At 51.8% G+C, this 14,697-nt stretch overlaps 3 protein-coding genes across 3 annotated transcripts; 1 reads left to right on the top strand and 2 right to left on the bottom strand.

Annotated features, from left to right (window-relative positions):
• Nucleotides 1–387: 387 nt before the first annotated feature.
• On the top strand, nt 388–1,265 carry CGCA056_v013046 (uncharacterized protein; the record flags this gene model as incomplete). Its single annotated transcript, XM_037328290.1, has 2 exons — nt 388–911; nt 971–1,265. 2 exons carry the CDS (start codon nt 388–390, stop codon nt 1,263–1,265), a joined length of 819 nt encoding a protein of 272 aa, XP_037172556.1.
• A 965-nt stretch (nt 1,266–2,230) lies between these two features.
• Nucleotides 2,231–3,634, bottom strand: CGCA056_v013045 (uncharacterized protein; the record flags this gene model as incomplete). The annotated part of the gene is made up of 1 exon (XM_037328289.1): nt 2,231–3,634. One exon carries the CDS (start codon nt 3,632–3,634, stop codon nt 2,231–2,233), a length of 1,404 nt encoding a protein of 467 aa, XP_037172557.1.
• An 8,070-nt stretch (nt 3,635–11,704) lies between these two features.
• Nucleotides 11,705–12,909, bottom strand: CGCA056_v013044 (uncharacterized protein; the record flags this gene model as incomplete). Its single annotated transcript, XM_037328288.1, has 2 exons — nt 11,705–12,829; nt 12,889–12,909. 2 exons carry the CDS (start codon nt 12,907–12,909, stop codon nt 11,705–11,707), a joined length of 1,146 nt encoding a protein of 381 aa, XP_037172732.1.
• Nucleotides 12,910–14,697: the final 1,788 nt, after the last annotated feature.

Genomic DNA, 14,697 nt, shown 5'->3' with positions numbered 1-14,697 from the left:
TCAAGGTGCGTTTGGTATGTCGGTTTCGTGCGAGTGCCGTTCTGAAGAGAGAGGAGGGGGTACACTCACACTTCGACACGCTCACACTCACGCGCACACGCATTTACATGGAGATGGGATGAATTCGACGGACGGTTGAGACCCGGTGTGGGTGGTCTGGTCCGCGTGGGGTGTGGTATGAACCTTTGGTATAAGACTTGGCCGTGTCTGCCCTCATCCCTCCTCTCTTCTTGTTGGCTCAGCGGCCTGCGGTCATCTCATCATCTCTTCAATTCTCAGTAGTTGTCTTTCTTTACTGCGGCCGGCCCGCCTTTTATATATATAACCTCACAAATCAAAACATCTCCACCTCCGTTCCTCCACAACATCCACCACACAGCCGCCAACATGCAGCTCTCTCTCCTCCTCGTCTCCCTTCTGGGCGCCACGGCCCTCGCCAAGGACCACCAAGGCGGCGGCAAGAACTCGACCCAGGCGCAGTGCAAGCGGTTCCTCAAGGGCGAGAAGCTGGTCCAGATCGCGGCCAACGACACCCTCCTGGCCGAGATCACCCAGAACAACGCCACCAAGATCGAGAAGATCAAGGCCAAGGCCGCCGAGGTCCAGCCCAAGCTCGACGAGGCCAAGAAGAACACGACCCTCATGGCGACGTGTGACCAGGTCCGCGCCGTGCAGCAGGAGAACGGACAGTGCGGCTTCATGAAGCGCATGGACAAGCTGCAGAAGCTCGTCGCCAACGACACCGCCCTCGCCGCCATCACCAAGAACAACCAGACCAAGGCCGACAAGATCAAGGCCAAGGTCCAGCAGGGCATGACCAAGCTCGCCGACTTGCAGAAGAACACCACCCTCCTCCAGTACTGCTCCGCCAGGACCACCAAGGGCGAGTGCAAGGAGATGAAGCAGCTCAAGTAAGTTATTCCCATTTAAGATGGCAGATGACACGAACGGCCGCTAACAACCCGAACAGCAAGCTCGTCGCTCTCTCCAAGAACGACACCGCCCTCAACGACAAGTTCAAGGGCAACACCACCAAGATCGAGAAGTTCAAGGCCAAGGCTGCCAAGAAGGAGGCCAAGCTCAACGATATGATGAACAACTCCACCCTCATGGGCATTTGCCAGCAGCAGAAGAACGGCAACAACGGCAACAAGGGCGGCTCCACGAGCAACAACGGCATCGACTCCGGCGCCGCTGGCGTCCGCACCGTCGGTGCCCTCAGCCTGGCCGCTGTTGTCTCCGTTGTCATCGGCTTGGTGATGTAAAGCTGGTGGTGGTGGTCTAGGACACAGAAACCCAAAGATCCCCCCCGCGTTCACTTGCCGGGGGTTTCCATCTAGTAGTGGGTGAGAGGTTGTATACAGAGATGTGAGCCGAAGACGTCGGTCTCGAGTAAACAACAAACCGGGGGGAGGCCGATCGCCGTTCGCTACGACGACGTTGGTGTGTATGCGCGCGCGTCTTGTACAAAACCGCAAGTCAATTAGTTGGTGGATACATTTTAGTGTCTCACTCATTCGGAAGGCTCGACGTGGACCTGACGGTGGCAGTCCATCGTTGAAAGGGCTCCAAGCTATGATATATTCATATGTAATGAGTGGTTCGAAGTAATGTGTTGGTAGAGCAAAGAGAAAAATTGGAATGTTACAGTCGTTACCAGTCCTGGTTTGTGATGATCCTGATGTCCATGCCCGGGCTCCTCCGCCCAATGTCCAATAACACCAAATGCCCTTGTCAGTCCCTGAAAAATGAACCCTGTGTTCCTCCCGAGTCCGTGTTCTCTATTCTTTGTACGGCCGGAAAGGTCTGTGGGAATGATGTAGGATTATATGTGTCCGTGGCTGGCGGCAAGCATCGTGCCTCGGGGCTAAGGGGAAGTGCGCATTCTAAGAAATCCTTCCCCAAAGTTAGTTCCGAAAACGCCAGCGTGGCACAGAAAGACTTACAAACTGTCAAAAATCAGATAAAGGAAATTAAAGCGCAAAACATTCTCCCTCGATGATCCCAAAGAATAGACCTCATTTTCGTGCAATTTGTTGAGGTGCGGGTCTCTCATGGTTCTTTGGAAGAACCTGCCGTCGTCGTAAGCAAAACGTCCCCCTCAGGATGTCGCCCAAAACTTACCATTGATTAAATCTCATAATATTCATATGAATTGATGGCTTTTGTTCAAGGTGATCTGGTCGTCGGCTTCTCGGCATTCGAGGCATGCTCAAGCACGCGGGTTGGTTCAATCGTCCCACTCCCGAGAGCCGTTGAAGAGACCGTTCCAGACGGTCGTACCACGGGTGGCAGTAGCAAGCGAGTGACGCAGGGCCCCGTCGAACTCCATCCGCTGGCTTGGAGTGAACCTCTCAATTGGCGTCCAGAGCGTAGGGCGCCATACTTTGGGTCGACGGACAGGCCCCGACCGGATCAGATTCCGGACAGGGGATGTAGCGGAGCGTTTATCAAGTGAGCATGCGCGAGGCGGTGGTGGCATTTCCCTGGCGTCCTCGTTTTCGAGAAAATTTGAGCTGAGAGGCGTCGAGCGTCGGAAGCGAAGCAAGGAACCCTTCTCGGAGGGAGAGTTGTGGATTGATGGCCTGTAGATGCTGTGCTCGGAGTCCTGGTCGCTGTCATCGCTGGAGGTGTCGCTGTCGATGACCATAACAACCGTCTTTCCAACGTCTTCGGTAGTACTCTGCGGATTGTCAACATCGGGGTCGCTGAGGACGTTGTCAGCGTCGCCGTCGCTGAGCACATCGAGGGTGGCACTGCCGTCATTCTCTTCGTCTTCCTGGCAATGGTCGCTGAGGAACTTGTCAACATCGTCATCACTAACGGCGTCAAGGGTAGCACTGTCTCCGTTCTCGTCGTCTGCCTGGTGAGGGTCGCCAACGCCCAGAGCCATGGCATCCTTTCCCAATTCATCTTCGGTTTCAATGAAAGAATCCTCCCTGGTGACTTTCGATTCGACTGTAGTAGCGTGCTGTGCCTGAACAAAGGCATTCGGCGTTGGAGCTTGTGAGCGATCTCGAATAAATCGGTTGAAGGCGGCCTCCTCACGGATTTCGGGGTGACTCGCCGTAAACGAGTACTCCGCAGTCGTAAGGGTGGGTTCCCAGTCGAAGTTGTCCACGTCATGTAGCTGCCGAATTCCGTTGCGTTGAGGAGGAGAGTTCGAAATTTCGCCTTGTGAACGCGCCAGTGTCATGGACGTGGCTTCCGGTGAGGTGTCGATCATCATAGGCTCAGATTCATTCTCACCAGCCGAGGAGATAAATCTCGGTCTTGTCAACCGTGGAAATTCCCTCATCGGAGACAAAGAAGGGGGTCTGCTCTTCATTATGGCGGCAAGTCTGTCTTGGAAAAGCGACTCCGACTCCATTCCGATGCCTGAATCCTCGTCTTCCTCCGGCTCAGTGTCTTCGACGATGCGGATCTCGCCAATCTTGTTGTTGGGTGTGAGGACTGGGCCGACAAACTTGAGAGGGGCTTCGCCAGAGCTGAGATTATATTCGTTGAGGGCAACCTTGATTGCTTCGATGAACCGACCATAAGCTCTCATGTAGTCAGGGGGCATGGAGCTTGATCGGCGAGAATTCGAAATTTCGGCGGATACCCGTTCGGCTGGTCCAAGATTTTGTCGCATTCTTTCTCCGATGTCTGATGTTCTTGTGTAGAGTGGTACCTTGGGATCTGTGTGAATGGTAAGGTTCGATGGCTGACTCTGAAGGGTTGAGGTATCTGGGTTGGAAGGGGAGAAGGTGAGAAGGTGAGGTAGATTCTCGACGAAACGGAGAAAGAAGGAGCAAACGGCAGTTGTGGATGCTCAAACTCACCTGCGAAAATCTTTGCGCGCAGTGAGATGAGTTATGGAAAGTGTACCTGTCGAAGAAATTCTTGCCTTTTTCAGTGGTTACGCAAACCAAGTTGAGAAGGAAGGCACTTGGAATAAGTCAACTTTAGTGCCTTCCTCAAGCTGCCGAGTGTGCGTTCAGAACTGAGCAAGTTGAAGTAAATTGAGTGAGCAATTTTAAATTTCGACACATAGTACGATTTACTGGCGATGTGGGTAGGTCCTGGCGATGGATGGTAATCACTGGGAAGGAACGTCACGGTGGTTCGACGACTTCGCGTGTGGCAATCATAACACTGGCTGGCGCAGCTAGGTTCGGGTTTGCAATCTTCAAAGAACACTTCTGCTGAGAGCAATAGTCTAGCTGGCGCATCCATGCAGCGGCTGATGACCACCTAGACTGAGTCCAGATCTTCAGCTCACGGGCTTCGGCCGCATGGCCGCACCCCTGGTCCAGCAATGACTGAATTAACTCTCTATTGTCGGTTTCTCTGTCCTCAGAGAGCGTCGTCTCAGTAGATACCTATTGGAACAACTCCTGGCAATGACCGAATTAGAATTTCTATGCAGTGACCAATACATGACCCTTCATCGCTGACACTACCTTTTGTGAGCCATCTTACAAGTTGTCGCTGGCCGTCAACAACCAGAAACCATACCGACCAGCTCGTAGTCTAGATACCAAAAGACGCGCTCAAAACCATGGCAGTCATTATGCCCGTTAGAGGGTTCAATCTTTCTCGATAAAACCAAAGTTGCTGGAAATCGCCTTGGCTGCTGGTTTGCTGCTTGAGCCTTCAACCTTTATCGTCGGTACCCTCAGGCACCCTCCTTTTGGGACCGGGATCAAGATGCTGCCGTCCTTCTCTTCAAAGTAAGCCAGCCTGGTGTCTTTAGCGTTCATAATGTCCTCAGCAGAAGTATGCTTGGGGTGCCAAAGCCAGTCGATCACCTTAATACCCAACTTTTGATTCTCTTCGACAGCTTCCTTCTCATCAAACTCACCGCGTTTATGCTGAAACCCGGACTTTTGGCGCTCAAAGTATGTTTGAATCCATCTCTCGACGTCCGCGGGTCGTTTCACGCTCTCCACGTTCTCGAGAATCAGCCTCATTGACTTCTTGCGCCCGCGGTCCGCCAACGCCATGGACCACAGCGAGCCCAAGACCCGCTGACGAAGTACAATATCGTCCGCGCTCCACGTAGACCAGTTGATCTGACTATCCCGCTTGGCAAGTTTCGGCGCATGGCAAAGCATCTCCTGCTCTTCTTCGGTCGGCTTCCAGCCTACATCCTTTAGGGGCGGTACATGCAAGCCTCGTCGAAGGCCGTCTACGAGCATGTTGGCGGCTATCGGGGTGAGGATGTCGTGCAGGCCTTGCAAAGTGCAGTCCTTCGGGATGGGAATGCCTGGGGGCCGCGTCTGGGATAGAACGGTACCGTGATCGAAAGTCTTGTGATGAAGAGTTTGAAGGGTGACGCCGGTGTGTGTACGTCGTTGGAGGAGAGTGTGGTGCAGAGGTGCCGGGCCTCGGAAACTGGCGATCGTCAGCGGCAGCGGTATTGGGTAAGATGCGACAGTATTCACTCTGGGAGTGCTGATGGATGCACATTGAGTCCTCCATACTTGGCGGAGTTAAGTAGCCTTGGGGGAACGAAGAGACCGAAAGAGACGGCGATGATGAGGTTGATGTCGTTGTGAGGCTGGCATGGTTAGCGATGGTAAATCGCTGGTCAAGTTTGGAACCGCAATACCTTCCACCCAGTGAATGTGTCTCTAACATGAATTGGCAGTCTGAGTTGCTCGGCAAGGGATTTCAATGGCACTTCGGGGATAGTTAGCGCAAGCTGCTCAACCTGTCGCGCTGAAGGAAAACGCTCACCCTCACGGATTTGCTTCATCCCACGCCCCGTCAACTTGCCAGGCCTGACTACGACATCCAGCGACTCAATCAATCCCGGATTGCGCTTCTTCTCCGCGTCCAAGGCCTTTAGTGCAGCGCAGCTAAACTCGTCGGAGCCGCAGAACAGGATCCGGAGCGGGTCCGACTTCCTGGGTGCTACCACGGCCGAGTAATGCCGGCACGCCGGTCGGCGGAGGAGGCAGGAGGCCCGGGCGAGGGCGGCTGAGCGAACAGCCAGCCATATCGTCATCTTGAAACCAATGTCTATCTGAGTGATGACATCGCCTCCTATAAAGATGATTGACGCACGATTTGATCGTGATTGATGCCGGTGGAATCGTGCAGCGTCTGAACACTGAAGTCACCTTGTTGAATTAGTGGGACGTCGCTTATGATCTAATCCTGGTACAGCGATTCCCAGAGCCCGACTATATGGACATAGCAACTGATATGCAACTATCAGTGCGCTACGAGATTTGACCACGGAAGATGTAATAATTTCAAAGGACGGTATATACTGTTCATGCAAGGCAAGGAAAGTATATAGCCACTTGTCTTCAGTAGCTGGCGTCTTCAACGTTTTGATCCATCCACCTCTGGGTACTGTCTTTAACACGAGTTCATACTAGATCACGTGTGAAATGGACTTCCGCCTTCTGGACGCAACGAAATGGAGTCGATTACGAGACATGCTTTTACGAAATTGAATACCTAAGCATGATTTGATCGGCTCAAACAAGCCGAGGCCTCCTAGTCCCTCGTCGTATCAGGATACGAGCATGTCCTGAGGCGTTCTCTTCAAAGATGCCGTGCGCCATGTAGGAAAAGCCAAAACAAAAATAAAACATTGTGCCATGAAGGCAAGTTCTTTCAGTTGAAAAAGACAGCGCAGGTAAATCAGAGCTCCTCTCCACCACGCATACCGACGTTATCTGTACAATTTAGTGTCCCTCTAGCCAAATCTTGCCGATCGTTGACTGCAATATAAGTTATTCGGCAACAACGGATCTGGAACATCGCCTCTTTCACTTCCATGATGACGATACTTCCAAATGGTCGTGATTGAAAATGAACCCATCGGTCAAAGAAGTCGTTATTGAAACTGTTCCTGACATCCTATCAGGCAGCCACCAACGCCGCAGCACACAAATTTGGCGGCTCCGCATCGTTTGCAGGAGTGTCTGCGCCGACCATTGACAGAATCGATGTACACTTCTTGAATCACTTCGTGTACTGGAATGCCTCGGCTGCCCCTTGATTTGCACATATGTGGCGAGCTTCGTCGGCGTGCTGGGCTTACTTGTTGGAGGGTGCATAGATGAAAGTTGGGTTGTGGATGTGTATGTGAACCGCCGGAGACTCTGAGTGAAGTAGTGGAGCAGCACCGGTAGGAATGAGAGAATCTCTTTCCCAATGGTTAACGGATCTCGAATGAAAATTTGGTTCTGGCCTTGAAACAGGGTTGCTAGGGTTCCTCTTGACAATTTGCGACGAAGAGCGTCTGGTCAGTTTTCCTCCACTTGTCGCACCAGTCTTTTTCCCAGTCGAGACTTTCACCCGGTCGAGCTTCTTTAGACGGTCATTAACCTTGCCAACCTGCTTGACGATGTTACTCCAGGCCAATGTGCACTCGTCGAGCTCCTTCTTCAACTTCGCCAGTCTAGCTTTTCCATCCGGCTTCCAGATGATCTTATCACGTTTGCAGTTTGTTAGAAGAGTATCTAAACGCGCAAGGATGTTGGCGCAGTGGACTGTCGCTGCTGAGACGCCAGCAAGAGTGGGAGAAAGCGAGAGGATCCTGCTTCCTGTGGGTTCGTATTGCTTGATAAGCTCGGCGAGCTGTTTTAGCTTCGTACGAGTCGCTTCACGATCGGCGTTCGAGACACGAAGATTTGGGGACAGGTTCCTGATCGTTTGCCGCGTTGAGTAGATGCGATTCCTGATCTCACTCGGAGAGAGGGGTTCCGCCATCGTTTCCTGTGCGTGACCCGGGCGACAGGGAAAATGCCCGCTCAACGCCTCTAATTATCTGTCATAAGAGGGTTCTCGAATCTGGGAGCGCGACGATAGTGATCTGAATCGCCGAGCGCTATGGTCGCGAGAGACAGAACAGAAGGGATGGGTGGATGGAGGGGTTGGAGCCTGAAGGCGTCTCGAAGATTGAGCATCAAATACGGGAGAAAACGGATCACCGATATAAATCTGATTGGATATTGAACGGTGGCTTAGCTGAGGTCGTCTGGAGGACTACCAACGTGTGAAGTGGTGTGATGGTCAGGCTGGACATACACGAAGGGACCAGCAATCTGGTGGTGATCTATATGGAGGTTAGTAGTCGAGAAAGACTGCAAGAAATCACTGCAGCTCGCTGCAACAGATAGCGTATCTTGCATATCAAAGAAAAGTCTCGTAATAGAGACCAGACTGGCCATTGAGGAGGGGTAACGACTCTATAGTTGGGGCTGTGCCGCAAGTGTATGGCGGTCCAATGAGAATGGGTGAGTGATGGATATGGATGGATAGGCGTGCACTGTGTTCTGCAGTCTGCTATCGATAACCTACCAAAACAGACTTGATATAATATTCTAGCGCATGGAACCCCACGAGAATCTATAAAATGGTCAAACCTTTTGTCCACGGGTGACAGGGATGGTACGCCCTCTGTAGGCGTGCAAGGCTTGCTATGCTGCTCCTATGTCAGTCTTTCCAAGCCAGAAACCCCGACAATTGTGATCGAATACCTCTAGCCTTGATCCAAGGCCTCAAGGGACGGCCAAAAAGAGGGAAGACGAGCATGGCACATGTGCTTCGCTCCCCAGCCCACTCTCTGGGGATTGCCCTGCTCTTTGCCGTTCAAAATTTGCAGCATATCAGCCCAGTTGAGTCGTGATTCGCCAGGTCTAAGCTTAAAGACTATCCCACCATTGCTATTTGGCTAGTTATTCCGACCTCACAAGCTCAGGAGGCGCTGGATGGGTCAAAGGTGGCCTTGACTGCCAATATGAAAGCTCTGAGACCTTGGCCAGTCGAACTCAGGAGGCAGATGCTAGGTTGTGTCTCACTTATCATGGAAGATAGTGCTTTCGTCGAATGATGTTCCACTTCCCCCTCTTATCATCGTCAACTCTTTCAGCGTAAGCTGAGGGCTTTTCATAATGACCCCAAGCCCTCTTCACCGCCAAAAGAACACCGTTCCCACCTTTTTTGTTCTTCAAACACCGATTGCAAATCGTTTTAATAATAGTCCTACGGGATGGTTGATAATAAGAAAGACTTACGAAGTGATGGTTTGAACTCCAAGAGGCAGGGTCTAGCATGCGGCACGTTATTCATAAACTAGAAGTTAGATGCCTGATAGGCGTTCTAGGTAGCCTGCATCTGGACGCTGCTTGCACTGAGATGCAAACGCCTCCTGGCCTATTTCCTCTACAAGCACCATGCGCTATGAGACCAAGGCTGAGATTGACGAGTGTCACGTAACTGTGTATCTTGAGTATTTGAAATCGGGAAAAACAGTGCAAGCAAGTTCGATAACCCCATCTGTCACGCCTACTAACATTCTCTGTTCACTTTTGGTGCTCCCACCATCAATCTTGTAGACAGCTTTGAATATTAGAGACTGACCGCGAGATCCTTCTCACCAAGCTCATGTCTATCTTTTTGCAGGTCTCGTTATCATTGCCCCATCCAAATCCCATGAGTCGTACATCCGTGATCGCACGTCCAGCGTGCCGCATCTCCCCTCTGTCATGATCTAGTAGTTTAGCGTGCTTCCCCATTCCCATAATGAGAAGCGAACCACCACCAAGGCCGGACGATGTTCAGAATCACCCAGGGTTCCACTCGTTTGTTGGACTGCGTGATGAGAAAGCGTGATATCACCTTCACAGCACAATTTCGAGCCTCGCCTTCTTCTCACATTTATCTATCCGCTCCAGAGATGGATGCGGTTAATTCCTTGACATATCACTGTGGACTCGGAAGATTTGAAGCTTACAGGCTTCGCTCGTAGTGAGCTTCATTGGTGAACGGTCAATCCCATGTATTGGGGCGTTCAGAGATGCCGAGCCCATTTGCGTCAAGCTGAAACGAGAGATCTACAGCAATGGGGTACCCGTAGGCCCAGTGGCTTGTTGCTGCCGTTGTACACCTGCTCTCGGCCACGAGTCCGGTCCTTGTTGAGGAGCGTTCTGGCTGAGGGGAAAAGAGTTGGGAACTGGAAACGTAGGTCACTGAGCTGTATGGAACGCTGTTCTATCGTGAGACGGCTGTGCTGGCTGTGGCCAAAGAGGCGTAGTAGTAGAACTGTAAGGGTTTTGATGGACGCCGTATTGTAGGTTTGTGTTTGTCTGAGGTACCCGTGGCGGCGGGGGCGGTCCTCTTTGGGGAATGCCTTGCTGTAGAGGAATGGGTCCTCTTGGAGGAACTCCCTGTTGTAATGAAAGTGGTCCTCTTGAAGGAATAACTTGTGGCAATGGAAGTGGTGCTCTTGAAGGAATGCCTTGCCGCGATGGAACTGGTGCTGTTAAAGGAATACCTGGTTGTAATGGGATGGCTCCTCTTGAAGGAATGCCTTGTTATGATAGAATTGGTGCTCTTGAAGGAAGACCCTGTTGTAATGGAGTCGGTCCTCTTGAAGGAATGCCTTGTTGTGATAGAATTGGTGCTCTTGAAGGAAGACCCTGTTGTAATGGAGTCGGTCCTCTTGAAGGAATGCCTTGTTGTGATAGAATTGGTGCTCTTGAAGGAAGACCCTGTTGTAATGGAGTCGGTCCTCTTGAAGGAATGCCTCGTTGTATCGGAATTGGTCCTCTCGAGGGAATCCCTTGTGGCTGAGAAGCTGAAGGAATGCCTTGTGAAAGCGGAAATTGAGGGCCTGGCACTCTTAAGGCTTGCCGTAATGGAGTCGGTCCTCTTGAAGGAATTCCTTGTGATGGCGGAGGTAGATGGCCTGGCACACCCGAGGCTTGTGATAACGGAGCCAACCCCATCGAGGGAACGCCTTGAAGTAGAAGAGGCAGCGGAGCTGGTTCACTCGACGGAGTACCTTGTGATGGCGGAAGCGCCAGAGGCGGACCTCTCGAGTTGTTGGAGTTGGCCAGAGCATCAATCTTCATTTCTACGTCGCCCAAGCGATCATACACCCGATCGACCTTGTCGTTGGTATTGTTGGTATTGTTGGTAAGATAGATTAGCAATGTCGACTTGGAAGCCTCAAGATCTCGTTGCAGTTCCGCAAGCCTAGCTTTGCCGTGTAAAGCCCATCGTAGTCTCTTGTTCCTATACTCTTCCAAGAGTTCATCGATTTTGGAAAGGATTTTGCCGCAGCGTTTCGTGGCCTTCGTGAGCTTTTTCGGACGGAAACTCCAATCTTCTGTAGGGTTTAGTTGATCGAGAACGCATTGGAGATCTGTAACCTGATTCTTTGCCGTGATGAGGTCGTCTCGTGCATCGCAACAGTCTTGGAGAATGGTCGCGATAGTTCTGCCTGTTGCAACCGCACTGCCAATGACGCCCAATACTGACAATGGGTCCATCGTGCTTGCGTATGTTTGGAGGCTTAGGTGCGAGCTTTGTTCGGGAAGTCGGGTAATGAGAAAAGAGGGGGGAACGCAGCCTGATCTCGCGGGACACAGTATGGAGCGCAGCGCCTATGACAACCCGCTCATTGGGTAGCGACTACATGCCGCCGATAATGAAAACTCCTATCAAAACCGGTATATCATGTTTGCCTTACCCATGTCGCTGCAGCTGCCTGCCGCCTATGCGAACCACAGAGAGAAATCTTCGCACTGTGCGAAAAGGACATTCGTCCGCAGTGGAGGTCACCTATCCTACCCAAGCGAAGACATACTGACTTCTTTCTTCGATCACCCAGGGATGCAGACCTTAGTAGGAGACCGAGATCTGCCTTGCCATTCAACTTTTCAGAAAGCATGTGCCAGCTGCTAAAAGGCGTTTAGTGTATGGTCCAATCACATGCCACAAGCCACCTCGTGTCCTCAAGTACAACCTCCCAAGCAGGTTGCGAGATGGAAACACAACTGCCAACAAGCACAGGCGCTTTCTGCCCTAGCCCGGTGAGCCTCCCCTCCCCAGCCAGCATTAGCCTGGCCGCGATCTCCTCCCTCATCTCCCCACCGTCGACAATCCTGCGCCCTTTGACAAGATACATTCTGCTTCCAGGCGAGATCTCATCAATGATAATCCTCATGACCAGGTCAGCGGGCCGGTCACCACCGCCCCAGCCTTTAACCTCTGCCAGCCAGGACTGCAGTTCAGCAGCGAGTCCTCCGGCGATGTACTTCGGGCCTCGGCGTTGCGGTGAGAATGCCTCCGGTAATCCTTCCTGTCGCGGACCTTCAGTTTCTGCGATCTTGAACCGCGGGGCCTGGTGGAACTTCGGTTGAGTCTTGGCGGTTTCTCCGTCGTTTGGTTCAGGTAGACCAGGGTCTTCGTCCATCAGGACGTCCTCAGCGTCAACCAGCATGCGGTCATTTGCGTCTGGGAGCTCTTCTTCCTCTTGCGCAACTTCGTGAACCTCATCATCTTCTTTCGGGTTGCCTTCAAAATGATCTTCGGCATCATCGTGCCGGCTGGGCACTGAAGAGACGGAGATGCGCCTCCGCTTGGGCACCCTTTCCTCCAGGTCGCTCTGGACGTCACTACTCGCTTCGGACTCTGCTTCAATCGAGTCATTAACTGAGAAGCCCGTAGCCCGCGGTGCAGGTATCTCTCCGTCGTGCGAGTCGCTCTCGTCGTCCGACTCGATTTGGATTCTCTCCTTCACTCGTTGCGTGCCTGCAAAGGTCGATCGCGGTCGCGTCACCGTGGCAGGGCCCTCTGGCGGCGAGCTTTCCAACGCATCGTGAATTGGATCGACATGTCTCGACGGCCGGATCGAGCCAGGAAAACCAGGTGTAGAGGGCGGCCGCTGCGTCGAGGGGCGGTTCGTTGATGGTGGGGCAAATCGCGGCGTGGCGTGGAAGCGCTGGCTGTTGGCGAACGCGGGACCCGCGCTACCTGGTGTCTTCTGTGACAGAGGCGGGCGCTTCGTGAGGAGGAATTTTCGAGGGGTAGGTGTCTGTAAAAGCGCCAGGTTAGCGGTGGATACACAGAATCTCGCAGGATGAGGAGACGAACTGATGGTGGCGGTTGCGTCATTGTCAGGTCAGCCAAAAGGACCGCGGCGTAGTCGTCGTGAGGCGTTGACGGTGCAGCGCAGTGCTTTCATTTCGGCCAGAGTTTGGTGAGCATGCAGAATCGCGATGTCAGCGGTTCTTGCAACGAGGATGGCGGGCGGCTTGAGGAGTTGACGTCGATGATTGCTGGGCAGGCGCGTCGTTGCGCTGGCGTCGCGTTAGGCATTATGCGATGGCGCGAGTGCCGAATATGCATGGTGGGGTAGTGTACGCGATAGATGCATATCTGCCCCTCCACGTCGTCGGTGACGAACGACAGGTAGCTTTCAAGAGTGGGAAGGCCTAGAGGGTTCATTTGTATTATATGGACTTGCCATACACGTCTTGAGACTTGAAAACAAGTCAATGCTGTAATGGGCTTATGTATCGAATCCACTTGGTTGGCTTGAAATTGGCCCAAGAGCATAGGTTTCACAGGTCCAAGGCGACGGAAGAGAACTTTAGGTGGTGTTTACGACAGTCAAAGAGTGCAGGATACAATTTGCTAGAGATATAAGTTATACCGAGACTCGAGTTCGTGAACACAGAAAGCTCTCCCAAAGGGGCACTGCTTACGCTACAGGAGTTTTTGCTTTGCCTGGCCTGAAAATGAGAGATCATCGTGTACATCTTCGTCTTTACATTTATTCTATATTCAGTAACTTCTTAGAAGTTATCATAATCTCCGAGATGAGACGCTCGCGTTGACTTCTGATGCGTGACCTTTGGGTACTGGCCCAAAAGCCGTGATATATGAGAGCGTCGCATTGACTAGTGAGATATACGACGAATAACATCTCGATTTTCAAACGTTTTTGATGATGTTGTGCCCGAAACAACTGGTCATGACTCTATACAGCTATTGACATGAGAAACTTTGAATCTAGAGTTATTCTCGTAGCCCTTCAATGAAATCACTGAAAGAACCAAGATGTGCGTTGCGTTGCTATAATTTTTCCGAAGTAAAGACATGTTTTCTAACATCGTTAATTCCCGAGTGCTGGCTAATAACTCAGCCTGAGTTATACATAAGCCGTTTTTAGTTCTAAACTTTAGTTGATTTATAATAGCAGATGAGATCCGATATGTCGTCGTCGTTCGAAACGAGGAAGTGGCCATCATGGTCGCTCAACCTCTCGACTCTGCTCTCAATAGGTGTCACAATAATGATTCATACGACGCACTTTCCGTCATCCCTGTCTTCAGTTTCGACTTATTCAGCATGCTAGGTTTGAAATACCTCTCCCCAGAGCGGGCTTGTCATGTCCCCGTCAAGCGAAAGGACATCATTCCTCCAGACGTGGCGAGTCCCATCCTCACTCGTAGCTGTGGAAGGACGTCAGAAACCACAGCGATGGGTCCACCGAATCTAGTCCCATGTATGTGTGAATCAGCTTTGGTTCAAGCCTACTTATACTTTGCTTGCTGGCCAACGGGACGACGCCAACGGTATTCCAAGATGCGGAGTTCAACGCTATTGCACCAAATACATGATGAAGTCCACGAACCCTGCAGTCATGCTGGTCATCTTACAGCTTGATATGTTGAAAATGCAGTTTGTTGAATTGACGCTTGCGCTCATAAGCCTATCTGATGGCAGTTCATCGATGCAATTGAGTCCAGATTAGAAGCCATCCCAATTGTTCGTGTTTTCCTCCACACTCTAATTGTCGCCTGTGCCGCTACTAATTCCTCTAGAACTTGTGGAGTGAGGAAGCGTCCTGCAGTCATAATTCGCCATCTTACATGCAAGTGACATGTCACGAACCAC

Source organism: Colletotrichum aenigma (genome assembly GCF_013390185.1).
Source record: "Colletotrichum aenigma strain Cg56 chromosome Unknown KSG_Cg56_contig09, whole genome shotgun sequence".
In the NCBI taxonomy this organism is placed as follows: Eukaryota; Fungi; Ascomycota; class Sordariomycetes; order Glomerellales; family Glomerellaceae; genus Colletotrichum; species Colletotrichum aenigma.
This window is presented reverse-complemented; position numbering and strand designations above follow the sequence as displayed.